General features: G+C 36.7%; 1 protein-coding gene across 6 annotated transcripts in view; it reads left to right on the forward strand.

Annotated features, from left to right (window-relative positions):
- Positions 1-17,902, forward strand: part of MIB1 (mindbomb E3 ubiquitin protein ligase 1) — a 79,763-nt gene that overhangs the window by 15,797 nt on the left and 46,064 nt on the right. For all 6 annotated transcript variants that reach the window (XM_010574317.1, XM_010574318.1, XM_010574320.1 and 3 more), the window contains 6 exons: positions 7,441-7,507; positions 11,315-11,519; positions 13,112-13,295; positions 13,615-13,759; positions 14,934-15,067; positions 16,115-16,222. In XM_010574317.1, coding sequence (XP_010572619.1) covers positions 7,441-7,507; positions 11,315-11,519; positions 13,112-13,295; positions 13,615-13,759; positions 14,934-15,067; positions 16,115-16,222 — 843 coding nt within the window. The remainder of the gene's footprint in view (positions 1-7,440; positions 7,508-11,314; positions 11,520-13,111; positions 13,296-13,614; positions 13,760-14,933; positions 15,068-16,114; positions 16,223-17,902) is intronic.

Genomic DNA, 17,902 nt, shown 5'->3' on the forward strand with positions numbered 1-17,902 from the left:
AAAGCCTGATCTGGGAATTTATAAAACATGTGAATAATTAAAGGGCTGGTTTCTGCCAAAGTATAGTAAATGTTTACATCCCATACATGATTATCTTAGTGTGCTACTATTGTGCTTAAAGTAAAATTCAGAAGAGGAAAAGAAGCTTAGTTACAAACTTTTTAAAGACCCTAGTTCTTTAACTCCTGATGTTTTCAGTTCACTTCGAATTTTGGTGTGATTACTGCAAGATTTGCAGTTCTTAAATTACTGGCAACACTCAGAATCCTCTTGAGAGCAATTTTTTTGTCAATGGAAAGGTGTTGAATTCAGTTACAACCTTAATTTGCTTTAGCACTAAATTTTTCTTTTTCACTTCCTAGCTTCTACAGCTTTAGAGAGAAAATGGGTCAAACTCTAGCCTAAGTGCCTTCTGTTGCTGGGTTTTCTTATCCTAATGTGGGTCAGGGGAAGGTTACTTTGATTATCAACTGCTTATAACATCTTAATTAGCATTTTATTTGCATGATTTTTGTTTGATACTGTGGAGGAAAACCATGTTAACCTAACATTGACATCAGATGTGTATCAGTAATAAAATGTTAAACAATGACTAGTCTACTTTTTTGAAAGTAAAATATTTTGCCTGATAGCCTCACTTGAAATAAAGTTTATTTTTATAATAAAAAATAAATACTACATACCACTGCAGTAAATACGTATTTTAGTGTCAGGTTTAAAAAGACTAAACACCTTTAGTGCAGGTCAGTTTTTCTGATGAGTAAAGATTCTAAAGATAAAATGTAAGTCAGTGTTGAATTAGGTGCTTCATGGTCCCCCCCCAGTTCTAAAGAAAATTCCTTATATACTGGCAAAAGGGAAAGGAATTTATATTCAGTATTATGTTATTGAACCAATGGTTGGTGTCTTCCCCCTTATATTTGATAGTGATGCATGGAAAAGGAAGACAATTACAAAATCTAGATAGGCGGAGATACAGATCAACTGATTTTTTTTTTTGTGTATGTGTTGTGATTTCAGTTACTATGTTAAAATTTGTGGACTGCATAGTAGCAGTGCTGTGGAATCATTAAAGATTCCTTCTGGTCTCAGAAAAAATACATGTAAGAAGTTATATGCTGTTCTGAAATAGTTATTCCCTTAATAATAAAAATATATTTATTATTTGTAAATCAACTATATTCTGTTGCCAAACTATAGCCACATAAAGAAGTGTTAAATATTTGTAGGATACTTGGTTAACTATTGCAACTGTAAATTTCAATGGATAAGTGTGACCCTTCCCACAAGATTTGTACAAATAGAAATATTTGGTCAGTCATTTAATTAACAACAAAAAACTGTTAAAATGTGTGTGAAACTACATATATGCAAATATATTATACATATAGGATAATACATAAATAATATATGTACACACATATGTATAAAAAGGATAATTTGAGGCTCTATATGCAGTGCTTACCTGATTGTAATCAATTCTTACAATAATTTTATGTTTGTTGGATACTTTTATCAAATGCAATTTTCACTTCAGACAGAATGGGTTCTTGAATATCTGTGACAAATAGTCACTTGAATGTAATGTTAAATTTTATAACAAATTAGTTGCTTGCTAAGTGTACAATTCATTATGATTGTTTACTACTGTTTATGTGCTGTTACGTAAAGCTGACTAATAGACTGTCAGAAAGTTCATGTAAAGTTGGGCCAAACTTGTCTTGGGACTTAGAAATTGGTTAAGAATGTCCAGAGAATGCGGAATCAACAGTACTCAGACTGTGTGCCCATGTAAATACAGCTGGGAAGAGACCCCTACTTGCAAATGAATAACACTTGACTCAGATGCAAATGGAGCTGATTAAAGAAACACAGCTTATTATTGTAAGTCAGGGTTGCTTGTTTGATAGCTGACAGGCTGCATCTGGTCCTCAAAATTAATCTATCTGGCCTGCCAGCTTTTCCTTGGGAGATATGAGGGTTGGCTGGTGGGGCAGCAGGTGCTGGCTGAAAACTTGCATTTATTTGTGGTCAGATCCCTAGAGGTTTTATTTGAGTTTGCTGTTGCTGTGTTTACATACAGAGTGGTTGAGAGGGGTGCATCTTGCATTTCTTTGTGAAGCCTGGCATTTGAATCTGGGAGTTTCTGCTGCCACAGGCCACAAATTCCCAAACTGAAATCTGTTTTTATGATGCTGTTAGGTTGAATAACATGTTTGCTACGTCCATAGTAGGAATAAAGTACTGTTGGCTAATTATGGTTATTGACAGTGCTTGCATTTCATATGTATTTGGATTCTGGAGCCAGACTGAGATGTTAACCACATTACCTGCTTTTAGAAATGTGTGAACATAGCCTTTTGCAATAAAAAGATACACTATGTGGAATTAGAGAGTTAATGAGAAGTTTGTGATTTAGCTTTTTGGACTTGTTTCTGTTTTTTATTTCTTCATATCACACAGCTGAGGATGTAAAGCTGGTAACTTCCATTGGTTTTCAATAAGCATTATATTCTACTACTTATTAATAGAATTATTTTACTATAAAAAAGAAAATAGTTCCATCAGCAGGAGTGCCCTAAATCAATTTCATTATTTAGGAATTGGTTTTGTGCTGCTGAAATTCTTTGCTCTGTACCACTTGCCTTTTTTGCTGTGATTAACCTTCTCTTCTTGTTTTTCATTATGGAGGATCTTGCTTTAATCTGTGTAGGCTCTGAAAGAAGTAACTGTAGTCATCATCTATCACTGTTACAGTAATCTGTAAGCCGTTTGTGTATTTTTTTTTTCCCATGAATTCTGAATAGTTGAGTGTATAAGGGAAATTGAGAAGATTCCTTGCCTTTGTGTTTTTGACATTACTTTAAACTTTCTTATCCTGATTGGTACCTGAAGTCTGTTCACCAATGTTTATTTGGATTACTCTTAAAGATAATCCTTGAAATTACTCTAGAGAACTTTAAGAATGACTTAATAACACTTTTTAAAAAAAAAAATAAAAACAAGGTAAATGTCTTCACATACTTGGCACTGGGGGTATTATAAAATATATAGAAATACGCTTTCTCCTGCAGTTACAACTGTCAGATCTGTAATGTAAGTCAAATCTTCAACTCTCTAATACTTTATTTTGTCCGCAGTATGTTCGAAATGAGGGGTTTAGGAAGCAGCAATAAGAATTTTCATTATTTTGTTCGTTTTAGTGTCCTTTTGTTGCTTCTAGGTGCTGACCAAAACTGATCTAAAACACAGAAACATGAATTTTGGCCACCTTTACGCATGCAGCATGTGTGTTTTATTACATTACAGTGTAGCCAAAGTTAGGTGATTAATTGTTTGGAATCCAGAGAGGAAGGAGATATTCATACCTTGTGCATTTATGTGCATTTGTCAGCAGACTTTGTTTTGCTTCTAGTTTATGTAGTCGTACTTCTCTACATTCCTCCTGTAGCTTCGACCAAGCCAAGTTTTTCATCTCTCCATAACTGAGTTGCTTAGAAACATATTTCCGTTAAGCAGAAATGTACTTACTGATCCTTTTCCAATTTTGTTATTTACGGTATTAACCTACAAGGAAGACTTTAAAATGATCCTCCTTAAAAAAAAAAGAAAAAGTTATACATGGAAAGTTTTATATCTCACACATCTTTGTCATTTCAGTCACTTTCTCTACCATCTTTTGCTTTCACTTTTCTCAGCTTCTTGAAACTGAAAATGATTTGAGTTCGTTAAATTTGAAATACAGCATTTCTTATAAACCTTTAGCTAAAACTTACGGATTTATCCAGTCCCTTGTTGCCTTAATCAGGTGACAAAGCAGCATGCACTGGGCTTTTGCCATTTGCCCTGTTGTGAGTTTAAAGACTTAAAATGACTTTTAAGGGGGGTATCCATTGGTACCTCAAACACCTGCAGCTGTGGCACCATTCCTGCTCATGCATCTGTAAGATCAGTATTAATTTCTCTCCTGGTGTTTGCTGCTAGCGTTGGATGCTATTTCAGTGCATCTGGATCAAACATTCTTCTTTTTCTTAGCAACACACCTAGTTTTCTTATCAAGTCTGTAGACTCCCTTTGCTGATTTTGATGGATGGCATTCCATATTGATAGGAATAACTTAATAGTTATTCCAGTAGGCAGCTGCTCCTTTGGTATGGTTTTTCTCTTCAAGGTCAGGGATGATGGTGCTTTTAGACCAATCTGCCAACACTGCTGACCTTGCTGTAATGTATGTTTTTTCATTCTCTGAAGTTACGATGACAAAACTGCTGCTGTTTTTTCAATGGTGTAAGTGGATGGTAAGTCAAAGTAAACAGTTATGTTTTCTGTATTTCCCATTTGGCTGAGCAGATCATGACCTTTATGTAATCCAGTCTTATACAGCTGGAATGCAGAGGTTTTCGGCAAGTCAGAAGGTAGACGTTAGAAGACCGAAGTTCTTCACTGTAGGCAAAAAACCCCACTGCTCATGTGCATTAGCTGTTACTACTGTTCTGAAAGTCCTGTTGTGCAAGGTTTTGTGCTCATGCTGTTCCTTCAGTTTTCATTATAATAATTCCCTGCTTAACTGGGGCTTCCACCTCTTCTCTAACTATAGATAAATCCCACAAAATCTGTAGCTTGTTTTTCTGTTTCTTGAAAGAATCCTATTCAGGGTTCATTGAATGATTTGTCCATCAAGTTGGTGTATAAAAGCTGATGTTTTGTTTTCATCTTTGCATGTTTGTCTCTACCATGTATTTACACCCAACCTCACAGTTGTTACTTCTTTTTCTGCACATGGTGTCAGCGTGAGTCTGAAACTTGTGTTTTAATGTTCCTTGTGTTTTGGTACAGTCCTTTTTGCACTTGTGTGTCTCATCTCCAAACAATCTGCTATTTCAATCCATTTACAAGACCCAGGGAGACTCATAGAACTTGTAAAAATCCTGGTAGGGTTCTCTGAAGTGTGGTACAGCAGAGCTGCCAGCAGCAATGCACTGTCAGCCTGGTGTGGCTGGGCTTCGGGTGTGTTTGTGCTCCATCCTCTCTAGAGGGGCCTCTTGCCACCCAATCTCCAGGGGAGGATGGCCAGGAGCTTAACACCACCCCTGATTTTTTACTTAAACTACTTGGGCAGAAGAAAGCTTGTTTTCCTTTTCTGATAACTATAGTAGCTGAGTGCTAGAAGTAGAATTATAGTGTCAGGTTTTTCTTCTCCAAAAGCTTACCTTACCCAGCTTTTGTGGTACCAAAGTACAACTAAGTACAGTTTCCTATCGTAAAATTCCAGGATCTTTTTTGGGTTTGGCTATGTTTTTTAAGATATTTGCAGGCCCTTATCATGTTGATGTTACTTTTCTTAGTATTGCTGTTTGCAAAGTTGCTGAAGGAACTCTTTGCTGTATATACAATATATACGAGTTAGGTTCGTTCTGTCAGTGCCTCATCTTTCTGTGTGTTTTGGGTCCTCAATTTTTTGGTGAAGGCTTATGTAAAGAAAATAATCATGTTGCCTTGCTTTTCTGTGATACTTAGATCAGACTCTTGTTTTACTCCTTAGCGATCTAACATTGACTTCATCATGTAAGTGAAAGGAAGATGGATATGAAGCTGAGGTTGAACATCAAGCTACCACTTAGTTTTACAACCAAGCATATCATTATAACCCAGAAATAAACTATGCACAGGGCACAGTACAGGCAGGGTAAAAAGCGAGTGCAGATTTGTAGGTTTCTGTTGTTGTTTTTTTTTTCCCCTATAAAACTTAAGGTATCTTAACCTGCTTCCTAATAATTTCTGCTGCAAGATAGTAATTACCCTTTTACTGAATATTTTATTTCTTCTGCTAGCTTTTCGCCATCAGTCTGCTCTGTATGTTAACACTTGCTGTAACGCAAGGAATCTTTCACCCAGATTTTGCCTGGCTGGGAGGAGAACCACTTAGGACCCTCTTGCGCTCTTTTCTTAATGCTCTGAAGAGTGTGAAAACAGCTCTTGTATGTATACTCCTGTACAGACAGCTGGTTGTTGCATAACACGAAGAGTTTGCATTCAGTGGGTGAGACCAAGTGCTCCCGGGCACATTAAATCTCTGTTGGTCTGGGGGAATGAATGTGCTTGCCATCTGGGATGGTCAGCACAGCCCCTTTGTCTCTGGCTGAATTAAAGCAAGCACCTGCCCATCGGGTGGCAGCATTTTGTCGCCAGCCTGCTGCTGCTGCTGGGCTGAGCAAACTCTGATTTCTCATAGGATTTGAAGAGTGGCTAAATCTCATTATTTTCATCTGGCTGTTTTCATCACTTTTTGAAAAGGTGGTGGTATATTCTTCATAGATCAGGATATATGCTGAATTTTGTATTGCTTCTGGCTGCTTAGCAGTTACAGGTCTCTGAGGGTAGTATTGCATTCATCAGTGCCTTGATAATTTGGAAGACTTAAGAGTTTTCATTTTAATCCTTTTGCAGGAGCACACTCTGTCAATAAATCTGGGGTTGGGAAAATTAGTTGTTAAAGTATTTCTTTTAGTTCTGGTTGATGATGTCATAACCACCACCTGTCCTTTATTTCCTCCCTCATCCCACAGAATATTCTGACACATTTTGCAAACAGTTTCCTATCTCCTTCCCAACTCATCGTGAACACAAAATGTCCTTTGTTTAGTGGGAATTGTTCCATAAGGAGCAATGGCAGATGGTAGCCATTTGGCTTTAAGGGTTACACAGGGGAAAAAAAACTAAAGGAGAGGAGAATTATAGGGACTCCGCTGGCTTTATGAATAGGAGTTGGTTATCACACTCGAAACTTCTGTTTCTCGGATAATATGAAACAGAGTCTTTTCTGAAGGATGAGCTTTAGAACTTTTCTGTTTAAAAAGATCATGTTTAGCTCAGTATAGTGTTTTTTTTAAAGCAAGTAATATCCTTGTGTTTTGTATATTCTTAACTGGAAATTCTTCATTTTGTAGAATTTGAATGTCAGGTTTTTCTTCTCCAAGGTAAACATGTATCTGTCAAAAAGGGTTGGGAAGAGGGAACAGCACTGGCAGGCATTAAGTGATTTGTACAGGAAAGGCTGTGGCCTCGAGCACTGTCTTCAGTTCTATTTTTTTGTTTGTTTCCTTGTGTTCACAGACTTTTTTTAAAAGGAAGGATAACTTTATAAAGCAATGCAAAGGAGCTTTGTGTTATTTTAATACCTCTCCTTGAGTTAAAAATGTCTCATCCTTTATAGCCCTTTATATTGGTAAAGGTTATTAAAATCTTGAGAATGTCAAGGCTGATAGATTGGAAAGTATTTGAGGTTATATACTTCAGTAATAAACTCATGGGGTATGTTTTTTGTACACATAATTTTAAGCCTTTCTTAATTGAGTATATTTCAGTTCTAGTTTCACTGACTTATGTTAACCTGGAGACTCAGTCAGTGAGGACTAAAGTTGTCTCAATCTCTCTCCGTAGTCTGACCTGAAATGTGTCCAAGATGCAAAAGGAGGCTCTTTCTACAGGGACCATTGTCCTGTGTTAGGTGAGTTGAAGATAAAGTAAATCTATCTTGATGTGTGTTAATTATACTTAGTCTGGATTTCTCTTCCTTTTTAAATCTTATCTGAAAGGACTGTCCTTACTAGTGAAATGTAAGTGCTAGCATTTCTATGGTAGCATTTTTATGCATTAATAATAGATGGTAACACTTTTCTAAATGTATTTGGTATCAGTGTGCCAAGTGAATGGCAAGGGAGCTGTTAAGTGTTGACTAAGCAGTAAATTGAGTCATATGTCTTGTGTACTGTATTTCTAAAGAGCCAAACATAGCTGTGCATTCTTGTAAGACTGTCTTAAATACTCAGAGATGTTCAGTGAAGTAGCATGTACATGACCATAAACAGGAGTCATTTGAACATATAACTTAACCTGTTACTTTATACTAATACTAGTATATATTGTGAAATCTTGGTTGAGGTTTTCCATATTAGCTATTACACTGACTTATTCCTCTAGTGTCATAGCTGGGCTGTAGACATGTGCAGAGTATAAAAAAAAATTGCCAGGTGTTTTGGTTTTTGAAATATGGGCAAATTTTTTCTTAATTATTAATGTGTATTTCCTTGGGAAAACACCTGGTCATAAAACTGGACACTACAGAAAATTTTGCTTTTCTTCTGAGTTTCTTATTATACTTAAATGCGTAAAAAAACTTAGCTGATAATACTGGCTTTTCTAAAGTGATGAGAATTCTCTGTTTACTAGTCTTAATCTAATTCCTTGCACAAGTACTTGAAGTATGACCTGCAAGCACTATTGTTTTATTGACAGCATTGGTGAAAAGGTGAAAACAGTAAAGGTCTGTTTTGTTTAGAAAAAACCCAGTTGTTCAAGAAGTCACTTAGCTATTTATTGTCAAGTAAATGAATTGTTTGAAAGTAAAAAGCCAAGGCACTCTGATCGTTGTATCTTGCTTCTGTACTTAAAATTAATTTTGTCATTTTAGTCTGACATGAATAAAAATAGAAGAGTAGTAATAGGGTGTTACTGGTTCTTTATTACAGAGGTAAGCTTAGGTTCTTACGCATGCCCTCTATTTATTTTGGTTCTTGCTTTAAAAGCATAGGTCTTTGTTTTCTGCATGTAGCTTTTAGGGTGATATCATATTTAAATGCATGAATATTAATCACTAAAGATAGTAGGATACTATTCTTTGTTAAATTCTTCCCCTTCCACTATATTAAGTTGCTCTTAAAGGATAGTGATGAACTCAGTTCATCATTCTTGCCACATTATGCTCCGTCTTCTCAGTCTTACTCTTTGTTATAACATCTGTCCCTTTTATTTGCCTTCTGAACGTAGTTCACAGATACATTCATGCTGTGAATTTAAATGTATGCTTGCATTAAAAACTAGAAAGTTATTTTTGAAGCTTTGTGATATTTGAAATAGAGTGAGAATAATACTCCAGCAGGGGCCTAATTAATAATGGAGTAGTATGTAGTTGGGGCAAAATACTGAGACTGATTTTGTTCAGTACCACATTGGTGACCTTGATGATGAGACGGAATACAATCCCAGGCAATTTGCAGGTGATAGCAAGTTGGCAAAGGGGTGTGGTTGAAAGTAGAGCTTTATTCAGAAGAGCCTCAAGGAAGTGAAGAATTTGGTGAATGGAGACCTCGTGGAGTTCAACCAGAAGTGCAGTTTTGTACTCTGGTTGAAATAAGCCTATGTACCAGGAATTCCCAGACTTGGAATTGTGAATGCCTGAGCGAGGCTCCTTGCTGAGGAAGACCTGGGTGTTACACTGAATGCCAAATTGAATGAGACAGCAGTGTGGCGTCATTGCAAATAAGGCAGATTTCATAGTTGGGTATATGAGGAGGATGGTAGGCAACAGAATAGGAAAAGTTATTATTCCTCTTTTGTCAATGGTGATGAAGTTGTGCCTAGAATTCTATGTCCTGTTTGTGTCACAGTCTGTCCATCTCCTCTTCCCTGCCCTCCCAGTTTTGAGAAAATGTAAAGGGTCTGATGGTGGCCTGCTAAAGTGATTAAGAGACTGAGAGGATGTGATTTGCAAGGAGGAGGAGCTGGGCTTTTTATTCTGGTAAGGAGGAGGTTAATGGGTAATTGACTAGCCACCTACAACCACTTGAAGGGTGATTGAAAGGGATGGCACCAAAATTTCAGTAGTGGCAAATGTCATAAAAACAAATAGTGGTGGCCTTAAGGTGACTCAGGAGGTTCAGATCAGATATTGAAGAAATTTTCTTTTAACACCTACAGCTCTATATTGCAGTACTGGAAAAAGTTATTGAAGAGGTTGTGGAACCTCAGTCCTTGAGGGCTTTCAGTACTCAGATAAGCAAAGCCACAGCTGACATCAGCTGGTTGTTAGTTTGGCTTTGTGTGGGATATCAGACCAGATGACCTCTAGAGATCCTTTCCTCCAACTAATGCTTCTATAATTCTTTTCTGGTTTATAGCTCTTCCTTTCTTAGATTTCCCTATCTCATCAGGGCTGTCTCTGGGATGTTTGCTGTCTTAAGTTTTCTGTCTGGTGAGGTCCATATCAGTAGCTTTTCTGAAGAATTCATTGTTAACTTTGTCCTCAGCAGAAGTGGCTGTTCTCCATGTTATGTGTGTTTTGCTGTGAAGGGTGCACACTTAAAATACCGTTCCATCTATAGGTTCTTTAAACTAAGACCAGGACAGAAAGAAGTCACTAAGTGGTCACAGAAGTTAAAGTCCGTTGAACACAAGCATTTATTCATAGCTGTGTTTTCTTTCTCAGCAGTTTCTCTTCAGTAGTATCAGATTCTCTTCTTTGCTGTTCGGTCCTCTGGAGACTTTTAGTGCTGCAACTAGTGCTGCCAATATCTGTTGTGGATTTCTAGAATCAGTCTCCCTCCAAATAACATTTTTGTCTCTGTGTCAGGCTATTTGTTTGTACTTCCTTATTGTTACAGTGCAAGGACCCTTTCTCCATTATTACCCCTTGCTTGGAAGAGGAAAAACAAACACACACACCTGCTTAGAGACAGCCATATTACTAAAGGAACTCTGCTCACCCTGTCCTTTGCCACTGATGTTGCCATTGAACTCAACCTACATGACTTCTACAGTTGTTGTACTCTTCACCATTCTGTGGATGGCACAAGATACCATCTTGTTCTGGCAGTGAGGAGGTCCATAAGTGTGTTCTCTTATCAGTTAACACAGCTTGATGTGTTTGAATGTATGCCATTTCCCTCCAGCTAATGAATTTTTGCTATGACACATCTTTTGAAAGCGGGCATTGTCCAGGGACAGTGTTTTAATTTTAAATTTGCAGGGGTTTTTTTTGTTTGTAGTCATCTCCCTACTTAAAAGGTTAAAGATTTTCATCACTGAAAATCATTTTGCAGGTATTCTTTTGCCAGTATTTTCTCCACATTCAAGTACTGACCCAATTCAAAGCCACTTTCTGTGGGCCTTCTGCTTATCTTTCAGCCTCTGAGTGGATAGATGGCACTTTGTGTATGACTCAAAATTATCAGAGCTTTTATGTATCTAGATGTCTAACACCATATGATAGCTGTTACCATCCCAGTTAGAGCCCATAGTGGAACCTGTCATAAGTATTTAGCATTTGCCAGTGTCATTGCTATTTGCCTTGAAAACTCAACAAGAAACACACAATTCCATAGCCAGAGGTTCAGAGGTTTTTTTCACCTGTTCACTCCCTTTTACCTATTGGCCACTACAGTTACAGTCATTGATTCTCAGAAATTAACTTCTGTTCTTTAAATTGTGTGGAAAATTAGTGTGGTCATGTAAGCACTTCCTTCTTATTCCATTTCAGGTGAGCAAAATGGTAACAGAAACCCTGGTGGGCTGCAAATAGGTGACCTTGTAAACATTGACCTTGATTTGGAAATTGTACAGTCTTTGCAGCATGGTCATGGAGGATGGACTGATGGCATGTTTGAAACTTTAACAACAACTGGAACAGTTTGTGGCATTGACGAGGATCATGACATTGTAGTACAATATCCAAGCGGCAACAGGTTTGTTATATAGCCTTCATCATTGATTCTCATAGACTTCCTTTGCCTTCAGCGCTTGTCATCACTTGGTACCAGAAACTTTCTGTTCTCCTTTTGTGTCTGTTAAGATTTCTGTGAGAATTTTTATATTCCTTCTACAATGTGTAGTGAGGGCTTACCTTTAAAGATGCTTTAGCGGGAAAAGGAAGTTTGTTGCCTCTCTCACTTGGTGAAAATTTGAGTCTAAAATAAGGAATGACTTTCTGGACCACTTATTTCCAAAATGTGGTGGTTTAAGCAGTAATTTATTTTTTAGTTACAAAGTATCCCATGGTTTCAAGAGGAATGGTAATAGCAATGCATTGCAGGTTTTCAGGAAAATAGGTTAAGAGGACAGGTAACAAACTTTTTATGTTGGGGATCTTGTCTAATGTAGAGTGACCTTGACATGATGTGTATCTACTGTCCTATTATTCAAAGGAATGTTAGTTTATGTAAATATGGACCAAGAATGGGAAGTGTTAGGGAAGCTGTTACCAAAACCGCTCCCTGCAAGCAGTTTAGGTTTGAAATTTGATAAGCTGCATCCATGCTAACAGGATTCAAACCCAGCTCTACAGCTGCATCTGAGCTAACATGTCCACATGGTTTTGTGTTGTCTTGCTCTTAAGTATTGGGCTTATCTTTAAAAAGCAGCTGATGACTGGAATATGATTTCAATTGTATCTGGAGACTGACCTGTTCAATTTGTCCAGAAAAGATTAACAGTGCATTATTCATTCAGGCTTTCCCTCAATATATTGTTTGTTAATATTGCAAAGTAGTGCAAAACAAAGCTGTTTCCCCAGCTAACACAATCTGAAGGGATGCAAGTGGCTTTTCTTCTGAGAGTCATGGCTGCAGAGCCAGTGAGAGGAGCTGCTCTGTATTGTGATTTCCTCCCTGCCTTTGCCCTTTATAGAGATTATCTGATGCTTCTCATCTAGATCACATAGCTGAATGAAAATCAACCCCAGACCAAATGGCAGGTAAAGGACAGGTCACCATATTATATATTAAAATATAACTCGGCATAAAAACAGCTAAATGCCTCTAAACCAGTAAAATTTATAGTATAAATTAGGATAGTTTGGTTAAAAATTGAGGTGTATCTAGGACATCCATTTAATTGAAGAGTATTTTATAACTGAATGTTGCAGCTTTGACCTAGAGGGGGAGGGGACAAAATTCCATGTTCTTCCCATGTTTTTTTCTGGCAGTCCAATCCTTTGTGAGACAGCTTGGCTCTTCCCCTTTTCAACCAGAGTTGTCTCCTTCTCTCCCTGGAAAAATTAACAAACTGTATAGCTACTTTCAGGACTATTATATTGCTGTCAGCTTGCTTCCCCTTAGGCAGGATATTTCTTCATTGCTTTTACAAATGTACATCTCTGAAGATTACTGTGGAAATATTCAACTAAAGAGCCACAGACAAATTTATGGACAAAAAATGGTTAACAACAAATTGCAGACAGTTTGTAGGCGTACAAGCAGACTCTTGTCCAACAGATAATTTTTAAACATTAATTTTGCTTTGCATGTTTAGAATCTACTTTAAATGATTAATTGTCTAGGTGGACGTTTAATCCAGCTGTTCTCACCAAAGCCAATGTTGTCCGAAGTGGAGATGCTGCTCAAGGTGCAGAAGGAGGTACCTCTCAATTTCAAGTGGGTGACCTTGTTCAAGTATGTTATGATTTAGAGCGAATCAAGCTTCTTCAGAGAGGTCATGGAGAATGGGCTGAAGCAATGCTTCCAGTAAGTAGTTGTATGTTTGGATTCATAAAATGGTAAAACTTGTATAATATTTCTAGTTATGCTTGGTAATAAATATCTGGAGGTTGTGGGAGTCAAAGTGATTTTCTTCTAAGTTAGAGAAAGTGTATTTCATCAAATGTGGTGTAATACTTGCTCAGATTTAGTAATCTGCTTAGCCTAATGAAACTTAGCTAAAGGTATTAGTGACTGTACTATTAAACAATGGACTTGATAAAATTTGTGACTTACTATAAAACATTCAGATTTCTAAATATTTTATTTTTAGTATTATTTGCATTTGATGTTTTCTTTAATGCAGACTTTAGGTAAAGTTGGTCGGGTCCAGCAGATCTATTCAGACAGCGACTTAAAGGTAGAGGTTTGTGGGACATCTTGGACGTATAATCCAGCAGCTGTCTCAAAGGTGGCATCAGCGGGATCTGCTATAAGTAATGCATCTGGTGGTAAGTTTGAAGAATAACCAGTAATGTATGTATGTCAAGTATTTGTGTTAATAAAAAAATGGTTAATAAGTACTAGCACATAGTTTGTATGCAAGGTTAATAATACTCAGGCTTGGGGTTTGGCTAACTGATGTTATACCTTTGAGAAAGATACAAGAAAAAGCTTGCAGTTGGTATGGAGATGTTGGTTGTTATCTTGATAAGGTGTAAAAACTCCAAATCGAATTTGGGTTTCTGTTTGGCCACAGTGCAGGGATGTCTTTGGAGGTCTGCTCTAAGGACTTTAAATGATTGGAAGGAACATTAGATAGGAATAGGGACTAAGGCATGAAGAGAGTGTCCCTGGCTGTAGCAAGCAGACTCCTTGTTTAATAGGTGGTGTGGGATAGCAGGCATAAGCGAGGGATCTGTTGCAAACGGTTACTCAGGATAATATTCTTTCCATAAAATTTTTGTCTTAAAATCTAGTCAGACATCCTTTGACTAATTACAGTGGGATTTTTTTTGGTGTCTATGTAATCACATTTCAGTTCTGTTGAACCTGGTCTCATTCATCTAATAACAAGACAGAAAGACTATCCAATTGTTTTATGTTCTGTTGACTGTTTCACAGATCAATTAAACTGAAATGTTTTTTCCTTTTTTTGGTCACAGCTAGTTGTTTTTTTCTCTTCACATATTTGCTTTAATGCCAAGAAACCTTTCTACATAGTTTTCTAGACTTTTTCCTGGGGAGGCATAAATAGAATGAATTTTCTGCAATAAAGACAGTCACAGTGGCCTTAAAATTAGCTATAAGAGTAATAGGACTTAGTGTTTCAAATCAGAGGGCAGGATATACCCAAAGTTAAGCTAGAAGACTAGACTTGTTATATCAATATGTAAATTCATGTTTTTACCTCGTCCCCACCCTTCTATATTTTGTGGTAGGCAAGCTATTTGTGGTTCAATCAACTTTGTTTTGAAGTGTCTGATGTGACAGTCTCAACTGTCTAAAGGGTATTGGAGTGCAGTGCTTACTCAGAACTGAATAATAACTTAGAGCTGTCATTTTGTGGTGGTTTGTGTATTACTATGTACATGCCTTCAGAAACATGACAAATTTAGCTGTTATTTTTCTGTTCTTCTGTGATTAGAATTGTAATCTTAATTGTCCTTTGTTTAATAATTATAGAGAGATTGTCCCAGCTATTGAAGAAATTATTTGAAACCCAAGAATCTGGAGATCTCAATGAAGAATTGGTTAAAGCTGCTGCCAATGGAGATGTTGCTAAAGTGGAAGACTTGCTAAAGAGACCAGATGTAGATGTGAGTGTTCTGTTTGGGGAGGACCTGTTCCGGGGACCTGTAATACTAAAGGAAATGAAGCTGTCCTAGATACTCCTTGCCAGTCAGTAGTGTGTCTGCATAGAAGTAGTACAGCTGGTTCCAGTGTCTTTTCTCCCATTTGTTGTCCTATGAAATGTGTTGGGGGTGCGTGAAAATAGTGCTTTACACCCTTTTTTGCCAGACACATCTTGTGTTCTATTGTCTGCCGTGAATTAAATACCTTCCAGCCTCTGTTTGCCAGAGTCAGGGCAGCAAATGAAACATTCACAATTAGTGAAGGGTCCTCAACTTCTTTTGTTTTGAGGGGAATAGAAAGGAGAGTAGATTTGGGGGATTTTTTTTGCTGTTATTGTGGGTTTTGTTTTTTTACTCCTGAGGTAGATCATCTAATCTGTTCTCTGTCAGATTCCTTATACCAACTTGTCTAATCACCTAGTACTGAAAAGTATAAAAGAAAATGCTTAAGAATTATAGGACTTGGTTCAGGGAACATGTTTTAAAATCACAATCAGATGTTTTTCTCACTACAGCAGTAGTAATTTTTGCAGATAAGAGACTAAACTCCTTCAGTTCTGAGGATTGATTTGTAGCTCAAGATTATACAAAACATGGTATTTTGGTCAGACTGACTCCTGTTGTTGCCATAAATTAGAAAATGAAGTTAAATGTACAGCAGAGCAGAGGGCTGGTATCATTCTGAGACCTGTTCTCAAAATCTTGCCTTTACAGTAGCTGAAAGATGAAAGTTTATAATCCAACTATCGTTAGGGTCTTAATGTTTGAAATAAATCCATTTCTGGCTGCTTTTCCTTCAATCTAGCTAATGTTACAGAAATAAAATAGAGAAGACGTAGGAGATCATCTATATGTGCTAGAAAGGCAGCTGTCTAAAAATTGTTCATTTGATGCTTTCTTATGCATGCTGTTGCTTTAAGTTTTCTAATACACTTGCATGTATACTGCTAAAGTGTCTCATAGCTATGTGTGTATCTTGCAACTTACCTCAAAGTATTGATATGCTTCCAGGTGAATGGACAATGTGCTGGACACACAGCTATGCAAGCTGCTAGTCAGAATGGCCATGTCGACATTTTGAAGTTGCTTCTGAAACAGAATGTGGATGTAGAAGCAGAGGTAACCTAAATATTTCAAAATACAGTTTGTGTCTCCAAGTTTTAAACTTTGCTAAATAACAATTTTATTGGAGTTGCCTTCTTTTTAAATGTCAGAGCAAGTGAAAAACTGTTTTTCTTACTATGATTATGTTCCCAAATTTGCCTCCTACTAACAATATTACAAAGGGTCAATATCTAATTCTTTAGCACCTGTAATTAAGTGAAATATAATGCTAATATAATAGAGCTGTGTAAGCTAGTATGTGATTGTAGCAGATGAAGCCCCTTCTTTATTTCCTTCATTTCAGCAGTAGAATGCAATAGGCCAGCATGCTGCCTGTGGCATTTGGAGAAAAAGATGTTGTTGGATGCTACATGTCCAACCTCAGATAATTACTGTGCTTCTTATGTACATTGTTCAGTTGGGAGACAGTTCTCCATTCTTAACTAAAGCAAATTTGAGCAGAAAGTAATAACAGTATCTTTGGGTATGAAATACCAACTCTGCTTCCAGTTTTTCAGGTGTGGGTTTGTTTTTTGTTGTTTTTTTTTAACTTCATCCAAAATGGAAGGAGTTCTTTTGTTTAGGTTTTTTTAGAATTATTGTTTGTGAGAAAATTATCTATCAGCATACCGTGATATTTGCATTTTGAATTTATTTTGCCTTGTTTACTTACACAGAATGCACTGATATTGCAGCCTTTGTTCATTTTGTGAAGCACAAGAAGGAGCTGTCAAATTTCTCTTAAGAATATAAATTAAAGCCTAACAGAATGCTTAGAAGTTAATAGTATGCCCAGTCATCACTTGCATAACTTAAAAGCAATTTTACAAGCTTGGGCATTTAGATTTATATTGTATTTGATATATGGAAGTTATAATATGTTAAAACGTTAATGAAGCAATGATGTAATTCTTGGAACTAAAATTGTTTTTATATTCACAGATACACCATTACTTTGTAAAGGTTTTCTGCTCAATTGTAAAGATGGCTTAGATTTGATGCAGTACATGCTTGCTGTGGTCTGATTTCTGTGAAGTAGTTTCATTTTAGAAGTAGTGCTTTCACTGCAGTACATAGCATATACAGTTACAAACTAGACTAAGCTGCTTTTCATCTGTACTATGGGATCAAAGCTGCTGTGTTAATCAAGTGGTGGACTGATATGTTCTTCTCTGGTATAAGGAAGGGTTAGAAGCATTAGAGAGGGAAGTAGAAGCTCTGCTTAAACAACTTCAAGATAATATATCTGGTAATCTGCTAGCAGTAGAATGGTTAAGAGTTCATGTTTGCTCAGGCTTCAGAAGTGTAGTAACACTAGCATTAAAAAAAATTTCAGGGATTTTATTTGAATTTTCAAGCCTTTTTCATGTAACTGAGTTGCTTAAGTGAAGATGGTAGTCTTAATTATATAATTGCATTAGTTATTAAAATTAATATATAATTATAATCAATAAATAGTATAATTACTAAATAATATAATATAATTAGATTAATCATTATATGTTTCAGGCTTTAAAAAATGCCAGCTGCCTATAAATTAGTGATATGAAGACCCAGCAGAGCCATCCCATTAAGCAGAGAGCAAAAATTTAGTCTGTTTACTTCACTGTTGTGGTCTTTGGCATGGAAGCAATGGATAAAAATCCTTACTTTTGCCTGCTTTATAGCTAAGTTGGATATATTTACATTTACAGT

This window comes from Haliaeetus leucocephalus, unplaced genomic scaffold (assembly GCF_000737465.1).
Source record: "Haliaeetus leucocephalus isolate CR32 unplaced genomic scaffold, Haliaeetus_leucocephalus-4.0 Scaffold428, whole genome shotgun sequence".
Lineage (NCBI taxonomy): Eukaryota > Metazoa > Chordata > Aves > Accipitriformes > Accipitridae > Haliaeetus > Haliaeetus leucocephalus.